Source organism: Panthera uncia, chromosome B1 (genome assembly GCF_023721935.1).
Source record: "Panthera uncia isolate 11264 chromosome B1, Puncia_PCG_1.0, whole genome shotgun sequence".
NCBI classification, from domain to species: Eukaryota; Metazoa; Chordata; class Mammalia; order Carnivora; family Felidae; genus Panthera; species Panthera uncia.
Genome location: NC_064811.1, coordinates 62,911,058 through 62,927,523, shown reverse-complemented (window position 1 = coordinate 62,927,523; position 16,466 = coordinate 62,911,058). Strand labels below are relative to the sequence as shown.

The following is a 16,466-nucleotide window of genomic DNA, read 5'->3' as shown; positions in this document are numbered from 1 at the left end:
TAGAGCTTCCAGATCCTTGAGAACACTCTCACCACCCCCCACACACACACACACACACAAGTGTCTTTAAAATGCAAGATGCGTCTCACAGGTGCTCATGATGGGGCATTGCCATTTTCTCACTATCTCTTACTAGGTGGTCCAGTTCCCCAACCTGTCACTTCAGTGGCACCGAGTTCTCCTGCTACATGATGCTCTTGATCCCTCCAGGTGCTGGAGACCCCACCAGATGTTATTCCTCTACCAGACCGCTTAATTCTCTGTCAAGCACCATGACTAAACAGCCAGATCCCTCAACGTGCCAAAATTCCATGGCTATCTATGCAGAACTGTGACTTCTCCCTTTTGTGTTATCATGTTAGATATGCCCCAAAGCAATGTTGCTCCTGCTTCCATGGTCTTACAGACGTCAGTGAAAAAGCTCTCTCAAGTTTCATAACTGGGGTTTTTTAAGTGCTTGATATCAAAGAGTGCTTATTTAAAAATTAAACCAGATTAATGAATTAGAAAAAACTGAAATGGGTTATAAATTATTTAAGCCAGTATAGAAGTCATTTTGCAACAGGTTTCATGGGTACATTGTTGACAGTCAAAGCAGCTACCATTCTTAGTTCTTCACTCCAGTGTCCCATTATTACCATAACTCAGATTCTTTCTCAATCTCTGATCATCTCTGAGCATCTTTCTACTTCTGTTTTCAAATACCAGGCTATAGACTTCCTTCCCACATGTCCAGGTCAAATTCCCAAAAACAAACTAATTGGACAAGCTAATTACCATTGCTTTTGTATGGACATTTGTGTCAGGACACCTCATGGATCACTTATCCACCTTTGGGTCAGCAGTAACCACAAGTTAGTGTCATGTGATACCAGCAAGAATACATGCAGAAGGAGCTTCCCAGAAGGGGTCAATGGGAGTGACAGGCATTCTCAGACATGAACTTCCTGCAGGAAGTTCCTGCACATAGTAAGCTTCAATAAAGATAATGTACTGGGCACACAGTTAGCTCTCAAACATTAATTTTAGCTCCATGGCTGAAAGAATGCCTTTGCATGACATTAAGTCCATTTAGGATATACTTCAATTTATCTTTCCAGTTTTACCTACTAATATACCTTCACTTGAACTCTAATAATGGCCAACATTTGTTGGGTGCTAACAATATGCCTGGCACTTTTCTGTTACATGGATTCACTCATTTAATCCTCACAACATAAAGTACTGCTATTATCCCTGTTTTACCAATAAGGAAACTGAGACACAAAGAGGTTAAGTACTTACACAAGGGCACATAGCTAGTAAATGGCTGAACAAGAATTCAAATCCAGGTAGAGCTTCAAAGCTCCGAACTTAATCACTAAGCCACACTGTTTCCCAAACACCAGCTAATATTACTAACATAATAATAATAAATATTAGAAATCGCAAGTGATTATTGTATGCCAAATAATAGGCTAAGGATGCTACATATAGGAATGCAAAACTGTTCTGCCCTGTTGCTGTTAAAAAAAATAATAAAATAAAGAAACAAAAAAAAAAAAAGAAAGGAAAATCATTTGCATCATAATTCACTGCCAGAAACAAAGAAAGCTGTAACTTTTCCTCTAAGCACTGTATTAGCTGCACCCCAAGTTTGGCTCTGTTCCATCTTTATCATTCAGTTCAGTAGATTTCCTCATTTCCACTGTAATTTCTTCATCAAACCCATGAAATACTTACAAGTGTTTTGTTCCATTTCAGACATTTGGGAATTTTTAGTTTTCTTGTTTATTTCTACTGCAATTCTATTGTGGTCAGAGAACATACCCTGAATGGTTTCAGTGTTCTGAACGTGCTAGGGGTTTCTTTATGGCTTAGTGTAATGCTCGATTTTGGTAAATGTTCCCTGTGCATCATCTTTCCTCTATTTTCAGCTACTTAAACTTCCAGAGTCCCTTCTAATGCTATGTGTGAGATTCTAGGCATAAAGTAAACGGAGCAGAGTTAGCTCTTGTTCTTATTTTTCTTCCAATGGACACTTTTCTTTTCCCCTTGAAGAAAACACCACCTGTATTCGCCTGCACAGTTCTGCGCTCTTCTCACCGATGAGTACAGACTCAGCCGCCTCCGTCCCGCGAGCCTGAAGCTGCCTGAACGACCGGCTCCGAGCCGCCAGCCCAGGAGCACATCCTTCCTCGCGTCGCACCAACCCAGGCCCATCCAGCCCCGCCCTAAAGAAGGCGAGGGGCGGGGCCCGCCGCGGCGCGCTGACGTCAGAGAAGGCTGCGACGCCGCCCGGTCAGCAGCGGCGCTGACGGCGGTGGCCGGTCAGAGCTCTGAGCGGGGCCTGGGCAGCGGCGGGGCCGTAGGACCTCGCGCTGCGTTCGCGGGCTCCGGGGCGGGGGCGGCGGCGGCGAAGCCCCCTCCCCGGGGAGGCGGGGCCTGGGCGAGCTCCCCAGCCGGGGAGCGGCGGCGGCTGGGAAGGATGCATCAGAAGCTGCTGAAGAGCGCTCATTACATCGAGCTGGGCAGCTACCAGTACTGGCCAGTCCTGGTGCCCCGCGGCATCCGTCTCTACACCTACGAACAGATCCCCGTGTCCCTCAAGGACAACCCGTACATCACCGACGGCTACCGGGCCTACCTGCCCTCCAGGCTGTGTATCAAAAGGTACAGTCTGGCCGCCTCCGCGGGGCGCGCCTGGGGGGCGCGCCGGCAGCCCCTCCTCCCCACCTACACCCTTTTTTGTCTGGGGTCCCTGCTGTTTTCCCTGCTTTTCTCCTTGCCTATCATTTCCTAGCTGCCCCATCCCTTTCATTCCTTTTTGCCACCTCTCCCGTCTCGTTATCTTTCCTCCTCCCCCGCCCGGGTGCCAGATCCACGGAATAATGACAGTTAACAATGTTTATAATTACCCCTATAGCAATTTTTCCTATGGCACTTTGCATTTTACAGAGGGCTTCTAGATCCTTCATCCCATTTGGTGCTTATTAGAATCGACCCCACTGACGATGCCCAAGTGATACTTGCCCCTGTGTATACCTAAGCTTTATTTTTAGAGCAGCCCTGTGGAAACTCAGATGCTTTGGGCCAAATAAAATGCCTAACATGATATATAATAGGAAATTATAATAATATAATAGAAAACAAGTTCACATTGCCATATGCAATGTATGGGTATATATATGTATATGTATATACATATATATAGAGAGAGAGAGAAACCCAATTCATTCATTGAGCAGATACTATGGAGCCCCTCCTAGGTGCCAGGTACTATATACTAAGTCAAGCAGAGAACAGCAGACAAGGCCCTTGTTCTTCTCATGAAACTAAGGTTTGGTCTGAGTGACACGCATTAAAGAGGTAATAACTCTATTGCATAATAACCAGTGTGAAAAACGCTGTGTAGTAAAAGTGCTGTAGCAAAGAGAGCCTATAACGGGCACCACCCTCCACTAGAGCCCTAGAAGCATTTCTAAGAAAGGACTTTCTTCATCATCTAAACCTTTAAAACTATGAGTCCCTTGAAAGCCTGGGTTTTAAAAAACAAAACTGAAAAACCAGTGTTCTAGTTCTTAAAATAGCAGAATAAGGGGAGCCTGGGTGGCGCAGTCGGTTAAGCGTCCGACTTCAGCCAGGTCACGATCTCGCGGTCCGTGAGTTCGAGCCCCGCGTCAGGCTCTGGGCTGATGGCTCGGAGCCTGGAGCCTGTTTCCGATTCTGTGTCTCCCTCTCTCTCTGCCCCTCCCCCGTTCATGCTCTGTCTCTCTCTGTCCCAAAAATAAATAAAAGAAAAAAAAAATTAAAAAAAAAAAAAAATAGAATAACTTTGTGTTAAAACTTTGTGTTAGGTATATACTTATAGAACTCCACTTTAAGAGAATTAAGGTACAGGGGCGCCTGGGGGGCTCAGTAGGTTACCATCCAGACTCTTGATTTCAGCTCAGGTCATGATCTCAAGGTTCATGAGTTTGAGCCCCGCATCAGGCTCTGCTCTGACAGCTCGGAGTGTGCTTGGGATTCTCTCTCTCTCCTTTTCTCTCCCCACCCCCGACCCTGCCTCTCCCCTGCTCTCTCTCTCTCTCTCTCTCTCAAAATAAACATTTTTAAACATAAGAGAATTAAGGTGCAGATATTGGTTAGCTCTAGGATACCGTGGTGACAAACCCCAACGCTGGAATGTAGGCTGTTAAGTTGCTCAAGAAGCAACCACGCATCTGATTATTCGTCTTCTTTTGAGCATAGTCTTTCCTCAGTTTTTTCTGTCCTGTCTTGAAAGTGTTTTGGACTCACAGTCACAAAGTGACATTTCTGCCCATCCCTACTTCAGTGGATGGCCCACAAGCCTTCACAGTTTGAATCCTAAGTACTATACCCCCCCCCGACCCCCACTGTCTCCTTTGCATAAATTTATTACACAAGAAATCAGAGCTAGGCCCTGCTATGGATGTGGAGTCCACAAGAACAGAGCAGGTAGCGAATTGCCGTTAAGTGTTTTATACCCACGTAGCAATAGTCCTCTGCATTCTGATGTTAGTGTCCAAATCTCATGGATTGAGAAACGAAATACATACAGTGCTTTAATGTTGGGTTGTTGAGTCAAAAAGACTTGGTTATCCAGGTCTGCCACTTAACCATTGTGGGACCTTGAACAAAGGTTAACCTCTCTGAGCCTTATTTTCCCCTCTTGTAAAAATGAGGGTAATCACAATGTGTGCTCCAAAAAATATCAAGGATTAAATGAGATTATGTATATAAAATGCTACACAGGGTGTGGCACCTAACAAGCCCTCGGTAAATGGTGACTCACTTGTTATCGTTGTGATTATTGATTTTGAAGGTGAACAAAGTATGGGTAACTTCTCACAGCATAAGAGTAGATTCTCTACAGGGAATATTTTTCCAAGTGCTCGTCCCACCAGCTTGGTCTTTTCCAGGTTCAGCTTCTGCCCTCTCTTCTTCTGGCTGTCAGGAGTGACCAGAACAGATTTTGGATGGAAGGAGAGGTTTTGTATGTCACAGCTGTTCTGCCAACACTGTTAGTTGGAAGGAGCATGCCAAAGCTTGTGGCTCTCAGTTCAGTTAATCAGGGTATACTGGGTTTCACTAAGTGAAAAGTTTTGAGGCAACAGGCAGAACAGAGTATTGATCGTCAAAACAGTTGTATAGTTAGAGGTGTTCCTTCACATTCCTGCGTCCTTACCCCTGCCCCAATATAAGTGGTCTTGATACTTGACGCTTGTACAGGGTAAAGCCTGAAATTCATAACAAGATTCACTTTATTCTTGATAATCAATTGATAGTGTGAGACCCTGTTATGTTTATGATGCGGGAAAATGAGAACCTTGGTGATTCTTACCAATTCAGTACATTGAAGGTATATACGTTAATGCTTATTTATAAGGATTCTGAACCAGTAAACGTCAAAGATCTTAGTTTAAACAAAAAGATTTGATTTTGCAAGAGAACTGCAAGAGAATTTTAATCATTAGGCATGATGTCACCTTCTATTGATGAGTTCTATTCACAGCTGGGGAAGCAGTTCACAAAATGGAGGAGCTGGAAGTGACTTGCTCATGATCACAGAGCTAATTTGTTGCTGAGGGTGAGGATGCAGGAGCAGTGACCCTTGTGACTCGTGGTTGGCGTGGTGCACTTTACACCAGCCTGTGCTGTCAAGACTACTTAAACTCAAAGCAGTTAGGCATTTAGTGAGCAAATAGTACTGATATTAAAAGTAACCGATTGTTCCTAAAAAAGGAGAAACTCATGCCACCTGTGAACTAGTTTGGTTTCAAACAGCCACTGCAAAATTGTTCCAGCATGCCTATCTTTTTTTTTTTTTTTTTTTTAACGTTCATTTATTTATTTTGAGAGAGAGGAAGGGAGAGAGCACAGGTGTGTGCAGGCAAGCCGGGGAGGGGCAGAGAGGGAGAATCCCAAGCAGGCTCTGCACTGTTAGCATAGAGCCCAGCGTGGGGCTCCATCTCACAAATCGTGAGATCATGACCTGAGCCAAAATCAAACGTCAGACGCTCAGCCGACTGAGCCACCCCTGACATGCCTGTCTTAAAGGACATTTCCAGTGGTACAGTTTGTATTTATTCTGCTTCTCTTGAGTCTGTTTAATTTTGCATTTACATTTGATGTGTACTAAAAAGGTACTTTAAGTTTGTGCCTGACCTTATACTTGGCAGGCTTTCAGATACCTGCTTTTAAACATGTAAGTATGTAGCTAACATCCAGATTTAATCTGCACATGCATTTCTATGGACATTTAGCATCTAATCTGAACAAGGCACTATGCTTGGGACAGTGGTGTCATAAAGAAGGATGGTGCCAGCCATCAGGGAGTTGATAGGCTGGAGGACAAGAAGGAATTTATACATAAATAACTCATATGAGGAGGGAAATGGTAAATATGATAATAGGGTGAGCACCAAAAGAGCTCTAAAATGTCAGGATTGGTGGAGACATGGATGAACTTAAAAACTTAATTAGGGGTGCCTGGGTGGCTCAGTCGGTTAAGCATCCGACTTCGGCTCAGGTCATGATCTCACAGTCTGTGGGTTCAAGCCCCACATCGGGCTCTGTGCTGACAGCTCAGAGCCTGGAGCCTGCTTCCGATTCTGTGTCTCCCTCTCTCTCTGTCCCTCCCCTGCTCATGCTCTATCTCTCTCTGTCGCAAAAATAAATAAAAACATTAAAGAAAAATTAAAAAATAAATAAAATAAATAAAATAAAATAAAATAAAAATTTAATTAAACAGGGGTGCTTGGGTGGCTCAGTCAGTGAAATGTCTGACTTCAGCTCAAATCATGATTTCACAGTTCATGAATTGAAGCCTGGCGTCAGGCTCCGTGCTAACAGCTCAGAGCCTGGAGTCTGCTTAGGATTGTGTGTCTCCTTCTCTCTCTGCCCCTCCCCTGCTCACACTCTGTCTCTTTCAAGAAATAAACATTAAAAAAATGTTTTTAATATCCTTTTAAAGATTAATTGAGCAGAGTGAGATGTTGTATTTAAAAGGCAAATATGAGGGTAAGGGCTTAAAGCAACAAGTGTTGGATAACTGCCCCCCAAAACTGTCCCTAATCTTTTAGATGCTGACAGTGAACAAGCCAGTATAAATCTGAGATGCATTTTTGTTTGTTTTCCAGTTTGTTTATTTTATCTAATGAGACGGTAAATATCTGGAGTCATTTGCTGGGTTTCTTTCTCTTCTTTACACTGGGAATATATGACATGACATCAGTGTTACCTTCGGCAAGTGCATCCAGAGAAGATTTTGTAATTTGTTCTATTTGTCTTTTCTGCTTCCAGGTAAGTCATTTCACAAACACTATTATTGGTAAAGAGAACTTTAGTCAGACAAGCTTGGGCAAGTGATCTTACTTCACGCCCACCACTTGCTTTACAGAGTCCCAACATAGCATATAGGTTAGTTTATTCGTTTTTATAATATAAGCACCAAAAATGTTTTTATGGGAGTATATTTGGACTTTACTGTTAGAGTATACTTGAAATCCAACAGACTTTAAAGACTGAGAAAGTTTCTTTCCTTTTCTTTCCCTTTTTAGACATTTCTGTTGTAAGATTAAGGTAAGGATAAAAAAAATATAAGGATAGGAACCTCTGTACTCTTATTTTCTGGCAGAGATAGAACACAAGTTACTGCTTAAAACTTGTTTAAGAAGTGTTCCCCGTCTTTTTCCTATTTATAGGTCTGAGATTTTGCATTTGCTTCCTTACTGTCTTAATTTTAACGTCTGGTTTTGCTGTTGCTTTAATGTTCATTTCCTTTGGTCTTTTTATGCTTGCCTGGTTTCAGAGTCTTTTAGTTTCTCCTCCTCTCTACCTGTTGTATTTGTTAGTTCCCTAGCACTTACATTTTTCTTCAAGGATCTGTAAAATTCCTTTAACAGTTACATATAATAGTTTTAAAAGCAAATAATCCTAAAGAAGAAGTCAAGTGTGGACCAAAATCCTGCTGACATTTTTTAAATTAAATAAAATGCAGAGAGTACAGAAAAACAAAAAAATTAAAAGAGAAAGCTATCATCTCCATTCTTCCAAACAGAGGCCAGCACTCCCTGCAGTTAACCTGTGGCTGCTGTTTGAAAGGTGTATCTGTAAGCCAGCTGCACAGATATTGCACAATGTGTTGTTTAACTTCAGACCTTCATCATTCAACTCAAGTTAAAACTTGGGAGTTAAATGACCAAAAACATATTGGGAACATCTCCCCTCCCCTTTTTTTCCTAATTCTAGTTTCTGGAATAATTTTAAATTTCTTTAAGGGAAAGAATACCTGTATTTTTATGTTATTATTATTTTAAATTTATTTTTTCTTTAAGTATTTTTTACGTATACTCCTTCTCAGGTTTGATTTTTGTCCTGATGGCAGCCTAAACATCTCTTAGAATCCATCTCTGGTTTGAAAATGAAAATGAATCAATTTCTTTACAGTTAAATTTTTAGATGTATCTTACAGACTAAGATGCCCTTAATAACCATTAATAAGCAGAACTGGTTTATACTCTACTGTTAATTATATGGATAGTATCTACTTTGAGAATCCCACATGTTTTCCTCAGCCCCCAGCTCTTCCCTTTATTCCTTCACCATCTAGCCAGAACTGATGTTAATTCAGGGAAAGCATATTAATTTTTATATTGGCTTAAGAAAACAATGCATTGCAGACTGAAAAGCTGAAATAATTACAACTGCCAACGAAAAAGCACCCAAAATGTTACAGTGACTTGCCCAGGGTTACTGAGTAGGACAGTTAAGTCCTGTTCTAGCTACTAGTGCAATGATCTTTCTGGACAAGATGCTAATGACAGCTGAAGACAGCACATCTTCCCTACTGAAAACTACCATTTCTGTTATTTTATTTTTATGAAATTAAATTTATAACTTGCTCGCTCAATTTTTCTAAATTCTTAGAGTGAGCAGGCAATATGGTAAATCACAAGGATTGATTTACATGTAATTAAAAAAAATTTTTTTTAATATTCATTTATTTTTGAGAGACAGAGCATGAGCGGGGGAGGGGCAGAGAGAGAAGGAGACACAGAATCTGAAGCAGGCTCCAGGCTCTGAGCTGTCAGCACAGAGCCCGATGCAGGGCTCGAACCCATGAACTGTGAGATCATGACCTGAGTGGAAGTCAGATACTTAACCAACTGAGCCACCCAGTGCCCCAATTTACATGTAATTTTTAAAAGACATAACATTTTTTGCTCTATCACTTGTACCATTTTATATGCTCAGTGTTTTCCTACCAACCAGATTATTAGAGTACATTCTGAATGTAGAATAGTAGAATGTAATTTCAAGGGCTTTGAACTTTCCTAGAGGTCTTTCTGTATGAGGGAAGAGTAGAATATAGGCATGCCTTTCCCTAGATTCATTTCATTTACATTCAGTTCCACAAATATTTTTTTGAATGCCTCCTATCTAGACCCAGGCACTAAGCTAGGCATCAGGAATACAGTGCTGAACAAAACCAACCTGTCATAAAAATCAAGTCACCTAGGTGGGAGGGCCAAAGGGAGTGAGGCAGGGCATTTAAGCAGAAAAAATAGTTTGTGTAAAGGCCCAGAAACAAGAGATAGTTCAGCACTTTCTGGACTTGTAGGTGTTGACCTTTCTGGTTGGATCATAGGAGAATGGAGAAAGATGAGGCTGGAGAAGAAGAAGCCAGATCCTGAAGTATTTGGTTATCATGCCAAGGAGATTGATATAGGATGTCACACTCTGATTTTCTGTCTACCTTGATGGAGAAAGATATTCCACAGAAGGAAAGTTCCCAGAAAACTGAAACCATACTCCATTTGTCAGATAATTTTTCAGGCAGTTTTTTTTAAGGAACTCTAATAATAATACATTTCTTTTAAAACAGAACGTACTAAGTATAGGTTTATTTTTTAAAAACTCAGTGTTCTCTACTAACACTCTATATTCGACTTTCCTTTTGATAAGTGTAATTTTTCTCTTTATTTTCCTTTTCACAATGAAACTGGCTTTACTATTTCTTACTATTGCCATAAAATATATTCATGTAGGAGTTCAAACAAACAAAACAGTATATGGAAGAAAGCAAAAGCCATTTGAAATTCTGCTTTCCAGAGGTAACCACATTTGACATTTCGGTTAAGTTCCCCCAGACATTTGTGTATGAGTAATTGCCTCCCGCCTGCCTACCTACCTGTCTACCTAATTCTGAGCTGTGATCATCTCTGCTTGCTGTTTTGTGTCACTCAACATTGTGATGATGAGATCTTTCCTTGTCAATGAAAATATGTACCTTGGTATTCTCTGGATTTGCTGTGTGTAATCTCAAGGGTAATCTGAGAAAACAAATAACCAAGCTTCTTAGAATTATATTTGATTGGGTCAGTGAACTCCTGACTTGTGGCTTAGTAGCCAAAGCCACAGACTGATGAAGATTTTAGACTATGGATGAAGAAATGACATTGCGGCTAGGTACACTGTTTTAAATAATGGTATTGAGGCTGTGGTGCCTGATTAGGTTTGTTTAATGACCAGATTCTGGAGGTCATTAATGAACAGAATCTGGAGGATTCTGGAATAGCTACCTGACCATTTGTCTGCCTTAGCAGTTGCTTACAAAATATTTGTCAGTTTGACCTACTTCATATAATCTATCTGTGCCATTTTCTGTACCCCCACTGTCACTGGCTTAGGATAGGGTCTTGCCATTGCTCTCTAGGGCTACTCTTAAAACCTCCCATCTTAGCCTTTCTGTAAGACTGCACTTAAACTCTTCAGTAGTATCACACCTAGCCCATCATATTGATGTTAAAATTCTTTGATGTGTAGAACTTGTCATAATTGTATTATGAGAGGGCCACATGACAGTCCTTAATGGTCTGTGTTTTCAATATGTTGCTTTTCCTGTGGACCCTCCAATAAACATGTGAGCACTTTTATTTATATTCTTGAGGAATGCCAGAACAGCCTTTTAAGATCCAATGTAAGTGGCATCCCTTCTGTGAAGCTCTTTTCCCCACCATTTCACCCACCAAATGCACACATACACCCACAAGCCCAGTCCTCCCCTCCTCCCCTGTGCTCTGCACTGACTTTTCCTGTAGGACTTCTTCTATTACCACTGTTCATTCATTCATTTCAGAAAAATCTCTCAGAGAATAGAGGTCTCATCCTTGTATCCCCAGTGCATGATACACAGCAGGTATTTAATGGCTGAAGGGAGTTCAACCATAACAGCCTTATCAATCTTAAAAGCAGCTGCTTGAATCAGATTAGCTTTGCTGTCAATATGGCAACACATAAAGTCAGCATAAGTCATAATCATTTTTTCTTGGACACAACAAAGCTGTGTTTAACTCACAACCCAAAAATAAACTCTATACAATGAACTCTTGCACAGACACGAAAAGTCTTAAGTGAAGAAACCAAAATTGCAGAGCAGAATGTATAATTTGATTCCATTTGATTAACTTTAAAAAGTATATATCATATGTGTCTGTGTGGACTTGTATATCATACATGTTCAATACATTCTTTGAAGATACCTAGAAGGACACATAACAAATGTTATCAGGGGCTAATCCTGGGTAATAGATTAAGTGGGAGGAGCTTATGTTTTTACATCATACAATTCTGTGTTCTTTGATTATCTTTTTAAGGACATGGATTACTTCTACAGTGGGTACTTTTTTAAAAAGGAAACTGAATGCCACACAGGAGTTGCTTTAATTTCTTTTTGTTTAGCTTTGCTAAGATTTGTTCTATTTTCCATAGGTCTGTATGCTTTGCTCTGTGGGCTATCATCTTTTTTCTTGCCATCGATCAGAAAAAACCTGTCGAAGATGGATGGCATTAGATTATGCAGGAATTTCTATTGGAATACTGGGCTGCTATGTCTCTGGTGTATTTTATGCTTTTTATTGTAATAACGTAAGTAACTTAAAACATTTTATATTCTACTTTTCATGTAGGTCTTGGGTTTTATTGCCATGAATGTTTCCGTTGAACTTCTGAATAAACACATAATTAAGTTATAGAAGAAACAGAAGAGTCTCGTGTATATATAAACTCATTTTTCAAAATGGCCCTGCGATCTCTAACATCTATTATCAGTTCCATACTCATTATACTAATTTTCCATTGAAATATATATTTGAAGATATTTTCTTGAAACTAATGTAAACTAATTTTCTCGAAACCAAAAGTTACGTTTCCACTAAACCCATATAGCTATGTGATCCCTCAGATGCACATTACATGTCTTTTATTTTTGTGTCTATAGAGCTGAAGTTAAAGTTAGCGCTTGATAAAATTAGGAAGCTGGCTGCTGCTTGCTATTTTCCCTGATCCTTACTCCTCTTTCAGTGGAAAAAATAAAGGGTGTGTCTGTGAGTGTGTTGACCCAATTCTTCATAAGAAATATGTTTTCCTTTCCTTAGTCTTACATTTGGAGGTAGGCATAGAGGCAGACCAGCTAGGAGGTAAGTGACTAATAAATATGCATCTATTCTGAGTTCTAAATCAACTCTACCTTCTGACTCTGATGTCACAAAAGTCAGTTGTGTCCTTGTGCAAAGCACCATTTGAAGCCCTGCTATCAGATCATATAGCACCTGAGCTAAAAATATTGGGCCGCCAAACTATTGAAGATAACTCTCTACCTCATTACTTCATGTCCCAGTTGAGGAAGCAAACTGAATCTTCCCCTGGGCCCAGCAAGCCCTCCCACTCAGAAAGTCCTGCCCTCCTACCTTACTCTTTTCTTTTTCTTTTGTCCTTTAGTTTCTTCCTCTCAGAGCCAGAACAGAGCTGCTCGGGGGCAGTTCACATCCTAGGCACCCCTAGCCCTCTTCACAAGGACTAGAGCCTGTCCTCTCCACAAGCCCTCCGCATGTCACAGGTGCTCCAAGCCAGACTCCCCAGCCGTCACTTCCTGGGACGACTGGCTATAGCACAGGATTCTGCTGACTTGGGAATTCTTAAGTAGGACCTTTGTCTCTACGCAGTAACAGAGTTGACTGCCAGTAAAGCTGAAGTGTAAAACTAGCAAACAGGAAAATCATAAATTTGGTTTGAAGTAAGAGAATTACTCATTGTAGCCACTTACTTATGAGCCATTTGCTTTTTAGGCCTAATCATGTTGGAACTTAAGCATATAATTAAACATATATGCAGTTAACCTTGTAAATTGATTTGATTTGAGTAAAGTACTCATATCTGCTCAGCTTTCACTTACTGACTTTGCATGAAACTGTTTACATCTTTTAGAAAATTTGAGGGAATAAGCTGATAGCTAGGAGCTTGTGAGTACAGTTATGTAATGATTGAATTGTTTCACTTACTCTTTCTTTCTTTGAAACCTAAGCTGTTTTTTGTTTACCTGTTCCTAAACATACCTGATAATCCAGGAGACTAGTGGGACTCTTTGTGCATCTCTCTTCAGAAAAGCTAGAAGAGAAAGACAACTACTGGAACTAATGATTTTTTTTTTAATTTTTTTAATGTTTATTTTATTTTTGAGACAGAGAGAGACAGAGTATGAACGGGGGAGGGTCAGAGAAAGAGGGAGACACAGAATCTGAAACAGGCTCCAGGCTCTGAGCTGTCAACACAGAGCCCGATGTGGGGCTCGAACTCACGGACCGTGAGATCATGACCTGAGCGGAAGTCGGACGCTTAACTGACTGAGCCACCCAGATGCCCCTGGAACTAATGATTATTTAAAGGAAAAATTGTTTTCTTTCCTCTGGTACCCGATCATTTCCAAATATCTGGTTTCTATAGTGGCTCTTTATCTTTTAAGGAACACAGGCTACTTTGAGAATGCAATTGAAAACTCTAGACCCTCCATCCAGGAGAATGTACATTTGGGCAGAGACTAACCAAACAATTTGACATGGGATTTCAGGGAGCTAGTAGCCCTACAGAAGTCCTTGGAGCCCAGCTGAAGAACTCTGCCCCATGTGATGCTAACTTTTGAGCTTCCAACTGCTCATTTAGATACCTAAATATTCTATAAGCCCTTCAGACTTAAAATATTTTAAAAGGAACATTGTTTTGGGGCACCCGGGTGGCTCAGTTGGTTAAGTGTCTGACTTCGGCTCAGGTCATGATCTTGCAGTTCGTGTCTTCAGGCCCACGTCAGGCTCTGTGCTGACAGCTCAGAGCCTGGAGCCTGCTTTGGATTCTCTGTCTCCCTGTCTCTCTGCCCCTCCCCTGCTTGCACACGGTCTCTCTCTCAAAAATAAACAAACATTAAAAAAAAAATTAAAATGATCATTGACTCATGCTTTCCCATTCTCTCCCCCTCCCCCCCCCCCCCCCCCCCCCCCCCCCCCCCCCCCACACCTGGCTCATCTTTGCTCATTTGCTGCATTAGTAAAAGCCACTTGCATGGCCTTTCTTACTGGGAACAGTCTAGCTATCTTCTACTGCCCTCTCACACATCCAGTCAGCCATTAAGATTTTAGTTTATTTGTAAAAAGTCTCCTGAATCTGCTGCTTACATCTGTCTTCTTTGTTCAACAAGAGCCCAAGCCCCTGTTCTCTCTTTGAATCAGTTATTCCAATTAATATTCTAGTTGGCTTCCTGTCACCTCTGTGTTTTTCACACTGATGTCAGAGTTCTATTTCTAATAAGTCAATTTGAAAAGCAAGCCCGTCATCTCCTTCTTAACACTGCTATTCCTCCAGTGCCAGCGTGGTACAGTTCCAAATACTTAGCCTCACAGTACGCTGCCTTTCAGCCTCCCTTCTTCTCAAAACCTTCCCACCGTATGCTCTGTTCCTTTTCCTTGAGAACTCCCTCTTCCCACAGAATCATATGAATTCCTCAAGACCCTGCTTAGATATCATCTCCTCTGTGAAGCATTTATTAGCCACTCTAGGTAACAATTGCCCCCTCCTCTGTGTTCACACATTCTGTTCACAGCTCTTGTCATTGGATTATAATCACTTCTTTATGTCTGCCCCTCTCATAGTCTATGAGCTCACTCACTGAGAGAGTCCATGTCGTAGTCAGCTTTGTTTCTACAGGACTGAAGTTGTCTCTGGCATATAATAGGTACTCAGAAAATGCTTTTTTATGAATAAGTGTGGTTTCCACTAGCTCTCTTTGGAATTTCGTTTGTCCTCCTAAGAAACCTAACAGTTATATGGAACATGAATGTTGTAAGGAAGGAAGTTCATCATGTTTAGAAATGAAAAAACTACATAAGTAGTCTTCTACATATAATGTAAAAGCCAGAATTAGTCTTTTCCTTCTCTTATTTGTGTAACAATTAACATTTGATTTCCTTCTAGTACTGGCGTCAAGTGTACTTGATCACAGTGCTTGCCATGATCCTGGCAGTGTTCTTCGCACAGATCCATCCCAATTACCTCACCCAGCAGTGGCAGAGGCTCCGTTCTATCATCTTCTGTTCTGTTTCGGGATATGGAGTGATCCCAACTCTTCACTGGGTTTGGCTCAATGGAGGAATCGGTGCTCCTATTGTACAGGTAGGTTGAATGTAGTCAATAGTTTTTTCTTTTTTTTTTTTGTCCTTTCAGTTGTATTCATTTTGGGTAAAGTACTATAATCAGGCCAGGTGGGTGGGTCTCTGTCATTTGAGAAAATACTTATAACTGCATATTGATGCCATAATTTTCACATTTATATAAAGAAGTACGCCTTGCAGGATAAAGAAGTGTAACTACTGTTTTTTTCTGCGATATCTTTCTGTGAAATGATATATTCTTAACTCTCCTTGAGTGTGTAAATACCCAAGTCATTATCAGTGGAGGACTTCCAAGTTTCCAGCTTTGTCAGCTAGGGCAGAGATAATGCCAGTGAGAATGCAAATATGGAACTAGGAGGAATTGATTGATTGATTTTTGTGGAGGAGAAGGAGCTGGGAAAGATTTTTCCTTGGACCTGTTGAGTCGAGGCACCTGTGGGATGTAAAGGTGGAGATGGGGTTGGAATTTAGGTCAGAGTTTGAGACTAGTGATGAAGATTTGACCATGTCCCACCCATCAAGGAAATTATATTGAGAAGTAAAAGAAGAGCTATAAGAGGTAGGTATTATGGGCCAAGTCGGAGTACATTAAAGAAGTGGCTCAGTGAGAACTCCTCAGTATTCTTGAGATTAGAAATAAGACTTCAGATCTCAGAGATCCATGTAAAAATGCCTTAAATATGCACTGGAGAATAAATTTAAGAATTTTTAACATCAGTAAGTATGCCAAGAAATCTAGCAGAAAGCAGATATACTTGTTGCAGTGAGACCTTTGTCTGAAATATGGGGATTTAAATGCAGGTTTTATTAAAAAAAAAAAATCCTAGTTTTTTTAGAAGACCAGGGAACTAATAATAGTCTTTACACACACTGCATGAAGTTGGTAACAGCATGGTAGAAAGCATTTAGGTATAAAACAGGAAGGAAGGAAGGAAGGAAGGAAGGAAGGAAGGAAGGAAGGAAGGA

At 40.9% G+C, this 16,466-nt stretch overlaps 1 protein-coding gene across 6 annotated transcripts in view; it reads left to right on the top strand.

Moving 5' to 3' along the window:
• Positions 1–2,285: 2,285 nt before the first annotated feature.
• Positions 2,286–16,466, top strand: part of PAQR3 (progestin and adipoQ receptor family member 3) — a 28,095-nt gene continuing 13,914 nt past the window's right edge. For 4 of the 6 annotated variants that reach the window (XR_007458120.1, XR_007458118.1, XR_007458119.1 and 1 more), the window contains exons 1-4: positions 2,288–2,652; positions 7,143–7,305; positions 11,776–11,931; positions 15,304–15,501. Coding sequence is in view for 1 of the 6 variants with exons in the window: in XM_049632107.1 (XP_049488064.1) it covers positions 2,468–2,652; positions 7,143–7,305; positions 11,776–11,931; positions 15,304–15,501 (702 nt within the window). In the remaining 5 variants the exon portion in view is untranslated. Of the gene's footprint in view, positions 2,653–7,142; positions 7,306–11,775; positions 11,932–15,303; positions 15,502–16,466 lie in introns of all 6 variants that reach the window. The other 2 variants (XR_007458121.1, XR_007458122.1) reach the window with 1 other exon arrangement.